Source organism: Saccopteryx bilineata, chromosome X, assembly GCF_036850765.1.
Source record: "Saccopteryx bilineata isolate mSacBil1 chromosome X, mSacBil1_pri_phased_curated, whole genome shotgun sequence".
NCBI lineage: Eukaryota > Metazoa > Chordata > Mammalia > Chiroptera > Emballonuridae > Saccopteryx > Saccopteryx bilineata.
Genome location: NC_089502.1, coordinates 98,816,098 through 98,825,043, shown reverse-complemented (window position 1 = coordinate 98,825,043; position 8,946 = coordinate 98,816,098). Strand labels below are relative to the sequence as shown.

At 51.0% G+C, this 8,946-nt stretch overlaps 1 protein-coding gene across 1 annotated transcript; it reads left to right on the top strand.

The window, feature by feature from the left end:
• Positions 1-2,547: 2,547 nt before the first annotated feature.
• Positions 2,548-8,946, top strand: CFP (complement factor properdin). Its single transcript, XM_066249887.1, has 9 exons — positions 2,548-2,834; positions 2,930-3,080; positions 4,275-4,450; positions 4,880-5,050; positions 5,186-5,377; positions 5,568-5,741; positions 5,994-6,185; positions 6,338-6,449; positions 8,705-8,946. Exons 1-9 carry the CDS (start codon positions 2,753-2,755, stop codon positions 8,868-8,870), a joined length of 1,416 nt encoding a protein of 471 aa, XP_066105984.1. The 5' UTR covers positions 2,548-2,752; the 3' UTR covers positions 8,871-8,946.

The following is an 8,946-nucleotide window of genomic DNA, read 5'->3' as shown; positions in this document are numbered from 1 at the left end:
AACCATTTAAAAATAGTGAGAGAAAATGATTGAGACCCAATGAGGCTGCATGCCTAAGAGAAAGCCCTCCTCTGTTTGTCCTCATCCTCCGCGGCCCCTCCTCACCCCTATGCTCCATTTCCCCCGCAGTTCTGCAAAACTTGAAATGCTGGACTTCCCCAGGGCTTTTCCTAGCTTCCCTTCCCTCTTCTCAGGAGCGCTGGTCAAGTCCAAAAACTTGAGACACAGTTTATCCCCCCACCCCAGTGATGCTCACATTTTTATCTCTAACTCAAGACGCTTCCTCATAAGCACTTCACAGAATTTCTAAAGTTTTATTTTATTTATTTCTGCATTCAGCAAATGTTTATTAAGCCCTGCAGACACAGCAGTTAAAACATCAGACAAAAATCTTTACCCTTGTGGAGCTGGTAATTGAGTGAGGGTGACAGACAAGACGTAGATGAATGCATCATACGAGGTGGCAGTCCAAATAATTACATGAGATAAGACTCTTTGTTTAAGTAAGAAATCTGCAGAGTCATTTTATTGTTCAAATGTAGGAGAAGATGAAAGCACCGACAATCCTCTTCACAGGGAATCCTATGAGTATTTATACAGTTTGGGAACAAAGGAAATATCAGTTATAACATTATTACCAGGGCAACGGGTGATTAGATAAAGCAGCCAACCAGAAATACAGGTTTCTTGAATATCTTTTCACAGAATAACAGCACTGGTGTCTGAAATCTTGGAACGTTAACAAGACTTCTTTGTTCAAAGCAAACTTTCTGAGACAGGCTTATATTATCAGGAAACAGAGTACATCTCAATGTCAACACACCTTATCACCCATAAAACGATAATATTCTTGAGAAAGTTCTGTTTTAACGTTAAACCTGACAAAATCAAATCCTTTTTATTTTAATTTGGGTCATTTCTCCCCAAATGCAGGGGTCATTTCTTAGACACCTTCCTGTTATTTTAAAAGATTCTTGTTTTTAAAATGGCGCTGGAGTTTCACTCATTATGGATTATAAAAAGATATTAGTTTCTGCCTTTCTTAGACACCTTCCTGTTATTTTAAAAGATTCTTGTTTTTAAAATGGCGCTGGAGTTTCACTCATTATGGATTATAAAAAGATATTAGTTCCATGGAACTCAGTTTTATCTGAATGGAAAAATGGGTTGAAGAGAAATTAATTATTAACAGTAAAATAAGGAGCATGTAGAATAGGTTTTCAAGATGAGAACTACAAGGGGAAAGAGTGGTCAGGGACTAGAGTAATGGTTCTTACACTGTGGTCCTTAGACCAGTAATGTAACTGTCACCTGGGAACCTCTTAAAAATGCACATTCTTGACCCAAGACCTACAGAATCAGAAACAGGGTATGACAGCCATCTGATTTGACCAGCCTTTCAGGTGATTCTGATGCACACTAAGGTTTGAGAGCCACTGGGCTAGAGAGTGACAGGTGTGCCATACAAAAAAGGTATCTGAGGAAAGCCTCTGTGAGGGAGGTGACACTTAGTACTTGTGTCTTCTTTTAGAATGTAAACCCCTTGCCTGACCTGTGGTGGCGCAGTGGATAAAGCGTCGACCTGGAAATGCTAAGGTCGCCGGTTCAAAACCCTGGGCTTGCCTGGTCAAGGCACATATGGGAGTTGATGCTTCCAGCTCCTCCCCCGTCTCTCTCTCTCTCTCTCTCTCTCTCTCTCCCTCTCTCCCTCTCTCCCTCTCTCTCTCTCCCTCTCCCTCTCCCTCTCTCCTCTCTAAAATGAATAAATAAAATAGAATGTAAGCCCCTTGAGGAACCAGATTTGGGGCTGTCCTATTCTCTGCTCCATTCAATGATGAGAACATCTAGTACACTAGGTGCTCAATAAAAGTTGGATAAATGTATTTAACAAACAGAGTATCTACTATATGCCAGGCACTGCTAAGGACTTTAAAAATCTTAGCTCCCATTCTTCACAACAAACCCTATGATGCAGGCTCAGGGAGTTGGATGTCACCTACCCAAGTTACTCTGATGGAACATGACCAGGTCAGTTTCCTCCCAACCACCCCCTCCACAGGCCCTGAAGGTGACCCCAGCTGGGCCTCTGGGACAGTGGATATCCCCAGTTCACTCCTTGAGAATCTTTTCACATTCTTGTCACTTCTCTTTCTCACTTCCCTTGTGCTAACTTTCCTTCCCCATGCTGACCACAGGAAGCCTCCCTTTCAGGAAAGAGGAGGTTGGGTCAGGATGAGGAATGAAGAAATTACCCCGATGCCCACTCCACCATGCTGAGCATGCCATACTTGTTTCACCTTTGGTCATCCCCATGAGGTTGGTCCTGTCATGTAGAGTGTGATTTTACCGGTGAAGAAACAGGGTCAGAGAGGTTCAAGTGACTCGCCCAAGGTTCTACAGCTAGGAAGCCCATCTTGCTGCAAATTCCTATGCTCCATTTCCCTCCAGTAAGAATTTGTTCAAAGAGCATTGATTGAGTGCTGAAAGGTTACTGGGCGGGGTGTGGGGTGCTGGGATTACAGTGACAAAACATAACCAAGAGTGAGACAGGAAATAAGGATGTGGGGAGAGGAGGTGGCTCAGGGACAGCGGTGACAAGGGAAAGGTGGGAGCTGAAAGGACCTGCCCTCCCCCCAGTTGCTGCCCTTTGCCCTCCCAGTTCCTCCTGCCCCTGGTTCCTCTTTCCTACTGAGTCCCAGAGCAGGTCAGCTCACATAAAACCAGGCAGAGCTGCAGGAGTGCAGCGCCCAAGATGCCCACCCCAGCACAGGCTGCTTGGTTGCTGCTGCTGCTGCTGCCGCCACTGCTTCTGCTACTCACCCTGCCAGCCACAGGTGAGTGCCTGAGCCCAGCTGGCCCTCAGGGGTGCCCAGGCACACCACACCCCTGACCAGACCCCTTTGTCGCCCCCCCCCCAACCCCGGTACAGGCTCAGACTCCGTACACTGCTTCACCGAGTATGAGGAATCCTCAGGCAAGTGCAAGGGCCTCCTGGGGGGAGGCGTTCGTGTGGAAGACTGCTGTCTCAACCCTGCCTATGCCTTCCAGGAGCCTGGCAGCAAGTTCTGTCAGGCATGCAGGTTAGGGGAAACCTGGGCTTGGGGGAAGGCAACCCAGAACTGGACTCCTCTGAGATTTGCAAGGGTGGTGCCGAGGTGCTGATCTTGACCATAGCTCCAGGCTTCTCAGCCTCGGTTCCATTGACATTTGCAGCCAGAAAAATTATTATTGGTTGGGAGGGGGCCAACCTGTGCATTGCAAAGTGTTTTGTAGCATCCCTGGCCTCTAATTAGATGCCTGTAGCAACTTTCTGCACCAGTTGCAACAACCAAAATGTTTCCACACATTACTAAATGTTCCCTGGGGTACAAAATCACCCCTGGTTGAGAACCACTGCTATAGTTTACATATATTGAGTACTTTCTGCATACTGGAAGCATTATGGGTGGAGTGCAGCTCAGGTATTTCTGAAGGTGGCTGAAGCCCCCTAATTGTGATGACAGCTCATATTGAGCGCTTACTATATAAGATGCATTGTGGAGGCAGGAAAGAGTGGGGAATTCTGAAGACAGCTCCAGGCCCCTAATTGTGATGACACTTCACATTCATTGAGCACTTCCTGCATACCAAATGCATTGTAAAGGTCAAGGGCAGCTGGAAGATTTCTGAGGGTAGCTCAAGTCTCCTAATCATGATGCCAGCTTACATGTATTGAGCATTTACTGTATCCCAGACATATTGCCTAATTGCTTACTGTATATCCCACATACACTGTGGGGAAGGAGAGCTTGGGGATTTTTTTGAGGGGCAGCTCTGGGTCCCTAGTCACCTCGGCAATTCACATCTCTTTAACATTATGCTGTGCAGGTGTTTGAGGATAGAACTGGGATATTTCTCTTGGGTTCTCTGAGCTTACTGGGATGATGGCTCCTATTTAAGCACTTCCTGTTTGCACAGTGGTGGCCTAGTGGGTTTCTGACAGCAGTTCTGGGCCCCTAGTCCTTACATTTGCTTACTGCATACCTGGCACTGACTTTGGGGAACTTCAGAGGGTAGCTCCATATCCCTGATCGTGAAGGTAAATGGTATTTATTAAGTACTTACTGTGTGCCCATCCCTTCCCGTTCAGTCCCCTAACATCCTTAAGAAGTAGGTACTCTCATTTCACACATATTTACCCCACATCCCCATCTATGGCGGCCCACACTCTTCAGTCCTCTACACTATCATTGCCAGCTTGCACCAGGATGGGACATATGTGCTTCTCTCTGCAGGCCCCCACGATGGTCACCGTGGTCCCAGTGGTCCCCCTGCTCAGTGAGCTGCACTGAGGGCTCCCAGCTGCGGCACCGGCGCTGCATAGGCCAGGGCGGACAGTGCCCTGAGAAGGCGCAGCCTGGGGCCCTTGAGTGGCAGCTGCAGGCCTGTGAGGACCAGCCGTGCTGTCCTGGTGAGGAGGATTAGCAAGGCAGACATGCACTGCCTGTTACCCAGCGCTGGGAACAATTGGGACAGAGGTCCTGAGGGTGGGACTGTGCCTGATGTTTGTGAGACCCTAAGGAGGAAGTCAAGTGTGGCTGGAGGAGAGTGGTAGGAGGTGAGGTGAGAGGGAGCCTGATCTCTGTGGGCCATTGTGAGGATGTTGGTTTTTATTTTGAGTGACATGGGGGCTCTGGGCAGAGGAGAAACATGCTCTGACTTGGGCGAAACAGAGGAATCAGTGTGCCGGTGACTGCAGTAGTCCAGATGAGCAGTGATGATGGACCAAGTGTGACAGAGGATGTAGGGACAGGACTAGCTGATGTAGGGTACATGAAGAAGTGAGGACCCCTGAATGACACCCCACCTCCATCCCATCCCCCTCTCTTCTCTCCCACAGAGATGGGTGGCTGGTCCAACTGGGGGCCCTGGGCTGCTTGCTCTGTCACCTGCTCCAAAGGGATCCGGACCCGTCATCGAACATGTGATCAGCCCACCCCCAAGTGTGGGGGCCACTGCCCAGGAAAGGCACAAGAGTCAGAACCCTGTGACACGAAGCAGGTCTGCCCCAGTGAGTGAGGGCAACCACTGGGCACTGGAGCAGGCACCCAGGATGGGTCTGAGGGTTATAGGAGGGAACTGCCAGGGTGGGAAGACTTCAGCATGCATGACCACACTTGGCCTCCCCTACCCCACCTCACCACAGCACACGGGGCCTGGGCTGCTTGGAGTCCCTGGGGCCCCTGCTCAGGCTCCTGCCATGGTGGACGCGTCGCGCCTGTGGAAAGACGAAGCCGCACATGTTCTGCACCTGAGCCCTCCCTGCAGCCTCCTGGAAAGCCATGCCCAGGGACAGCCTATGAGGAGCGGTTCTGCAGTGGCCTGCCGCCCTGTCCAGGTACATAGGGATAAGGCCTCTGACACACTGCTCTTGATTTGGGCACAGACGCTCTGTCATTTCGTGGCATAGATCTTAGACCATTTGACCACTGAGCTCTTTGTTTAGGGACGGTCTGCCTCTAGGGCCTAGGGGATGAAGGGGGGAGACTGGGGTGGCCTTTCCTCACTCCTGTTCCCCTCCTCCACAGTGCCTGGAGGCTGGGGACCATGGGGTCCAGTGAGCCCCTGTCCCGTGACCTGTGGCCTAGGCCAGACCTTGGAACAACGGACATGTGATCAACCCGTGCCCCAGCATGGGGGCCCCTTTTGTGCCGGTGATGCCATCCGGACCCACATCTGCAACACAGCTGTGCCCTGCCCTGGTCAGCACCTTAAGATGCACTATTTCCATGCCTGAGCCTCCCACCCTTCTCTGCTGCCCAGTTCCTGCTGCTAAGGCCTTGTTCCTGCCTCAAATTCCTCCATTCCTGCCCCCAATGCCTTGGCTGTACCTCTGATCCCCCATTCCCACATATGATCACTCCCACTCCCTCCCCCAGCACTCATTTCTTCCCTTCAACCCCCTTGCTGGCTGCCTTCTTTGGTGTGAGCCCCTGCTGCCTCTGTCTCTGCAGTGGACGGAGAGTGGGGGCCGTGGGAGGAATGGAGCACCTGTGTTCGCCCGAAGATGAAACACATCAGCTGTGAGGAGATCCCTGGCCAGCAGACACGCTCAAGGAGCTGCAAGGGCCGCAAGTTTAATGGACATAGATGTGTTGGGGAACTACAGGATATCCGGCACTGCTATAACATCCAGCGCTGTAACTGTGAGTGCTCCTCAGACGATGCTATGAGAGTGGGCAGCCCATGAAGTGACAGGGGTTTCTGACTCTCTGCCATGGACCCCATGTCCCTGTAGCCTCTCTCTCACCCCCTAAGTCCAACAATTCTGACTCATAACTCTTTTCTCTCATTGCAGGGCAAGGCTCGTGGTCAGAGTGGGGTACCTGGGGGCTGTGCACGCCCCCGTGCGGACCCAACCCTATCCGTACCCGCCAGCGCCACTGCAAGGCCCATCTCCCCAAGTTCTCGTGAGTGAGGAGGCAGAGTGTGCCTAAGAAGGGGTGATGAGATTGCTATGTCAGCGTTAGCGTTCAGGGCGGGAGAGTTAGCTACCCCCTGCCAGGGCTTCTACCACTGGGCCTAAGGTGACTGCCTTGCTGTGTGCCATTTCCCAGATGCAAGAAGTAGTGGAAACAAAAAAAGCAGCTGAGAAAGAAGATATTGAAGGAAGAGTTTATAGCCTCTGTGTCCTTAAGTCATACTCATTCAGTCACTCAGCCATTCTCCCACTCATTCAGTCCTTCATGTGTCCATTTGCTTTGCTCTCTCAGTTACCCATGCTTTGATTGGCTTGTTCAGCCACTCAGTCTCTCATTCCTTTTCACTTACTCATTCCTCCAGTCACTCATGCCTCCACGAGTGACTTGCTATCTCACTCAACGTCTCACTGCTCTCAGGCACTCTAAGTAAGGCCTTCTTGGCAATAGTTGCAGACACACACAACCTGGACCCCAAGAGATCCGGGTAGGCAGGGCCCTGACAGAAGACATATGAGCAGTGGTTGGTAAGTGGAAAAGGGACTGTCACCTCAACCTGGGTCTGGGAAACTGATCAGGCCTCTAATAGGAAAGGGTCAAGACTGTGTGAGTAGAGTCCTGGACACAGGTGGTCAGCCACTCAAAGAGCTTCCTGGTAGCCAGGGTGGCCCAGGTGTGGGAGAGGGTTAAAACACTCACTTATCCCTTCTTATTTCCATATAAAGTACATCAAGCTACTAGATTAAGTGGCTTATTCCCTTCTCATGGAAGGCCTACAATCTGGAAAGTCACCTCCAGCGGTGGGTTTTAGAGTGGGTCCTGAAGATGAGTTAGGGGTGTTGAGTGGAGACATGAAGGACTTGACAGAGTGAAAGAATGAATGGAGAGCCCTGGCCGGTTGGCTCAGCGGTGGAGCGTCGGCCTGGCGTGCGGGGGACCCGGGTTCGATTCCCGGCCAGGGCACATAGGAGAGGCGCCCATTTGCTTCTCCACCCCACCCCCTCCTTCCTCTCTGTCTCTCTCTTCCCCTCCCACAGCCAGGGCTCCATTGGAGCAGGGATGGCCCGGGCGCTGGGGATGGCTCCTTGGCCTCTGCCCCAGGCGCTAGAGTGGCTCTGGTTGCGGCAGAGCGACACCCCGGAGGGGCAGAGCATCTCCCCTGGTGGGCAGAGCGTCGCCCCCTGGTGGGCGTGCCAAGTGGATCCCGGTCGGGCGCATGCGGGAGTCTGTCTGACTGTCTCTCCCCGTTTCCAGCTTCAGAAAAATACAAAAAAAAAAAAAAAAAATACAAAAAAATACAAAAAAAAAAAAGAATGAATGGAGAAAGGGCTGATTGAGAAAATCAGGATGTGAGTGAATGGAGGGCTTGCCTAGTGAGAGAAATAACCCAGGCAAAGACCATTCTGGACATGGGACTGAGCCTGGGTAGAGTAGAAGAGAGAGATTGCCTTGGGCAGAGATTTGGGCACAACAGCAAGGCCTTGAATGTGGGGGCAATCATTTGTTTTTTCCAGTGGGAATTGGGAAGAGCAATGTAAAAGGGTTTGAGCTGTAAGAGAAGGTAGCTCATGTCAAGTAGTAACAACCACTGCCATTTACTGAGCACTTAATGTGTATACCACTCTGAGTAGTTTACCTGAATTAACTCATTTATCCTCACTCAGCTCAGTGAGGTGGATATTATTATTATTATTATTATTTCCATTATTCCCTTTTTTTTTCCTGAAGTTGGAAACAGGGAGGCAGTCAGACAGACTCCCGCATGTGCCCGACTGGGATCCACCCGGCATGCCCACCAGGGGGCGATGCTCTGCCCATCTGGGGCATTGCTCTGTTACAACCAGAGCCATTCTAGCGCCTGAGGCAGAGGCCATGGAGCCATCCTCAGCGCCCGGGCCAACTTTGCTCCAATGGAGCCTCGCTGCAGGAGTGGAAGAGAGAGACAGAGAGGAAGGAGGGGGGTGGGGTGGAGAAGCAGATGGGCGCTTCTCCTGTGTGCCCTGGCCAGGAATCGAACCCGGGACTCCTGCACACCAGGCCAACGCTCTACCACTGAGCCAACCGGCCAGGGCCCCATTCCCATTTTTCAGATGAGGGAAAGTAAAGCACAGGGAAGATAAATAAATTGTCCAATAAATCAGTTAAAAAATAGTGTTGAGCACATAGTATGCACTCAGTAAGAAGTTGCTGAATGCATTCTTGCCTTCCCTGAGCTTCTCCTCTCCACTTCTCCCCTCATGTCTCAGGCCTACTGTTACCATCGTTGAAGGTGAAGGTAAGAAGAACGTGAGCTTCTGGGGGAAACCATGGGCACTGTGCGAGATGCTACAGGGGCAGAAGGTGGTGGTGGAGGAGAAACGGCCATGTACACACGTGCCTGCCTGCAAAGACCCTGAAGATGAGAAGTTTTAATACCTTTCTTCCACTCTGATGCCCTGACCTCCCAGACCTCAATAAACCAGCTTTTTCTCCACAAGTGGGGCAATAG

Coding starts and splice junctions, on each gene's coding strand:
- CFP (XM_066249887.1), top strand. CDS start 2,753: ATGCCCACCCCAGCACAGGCTGCTTGGTTGCTGCTGCTGCTGCTGCCG. Junction 4,451..4,879: donor GGACCAGCCGTGCTGTCCTG/GTGAGGAGGATT, acceptor TCTCTCCCACAG/AGATGGGTGGCTGGTCCAAC. Junction 5,051..5,185: donor CACGAAGCAGGTCTGCCCCA/GTGAGTGAGGGC, acceptor ACCTCACCACAG/CACACGGGGCCTGGGCTGCT.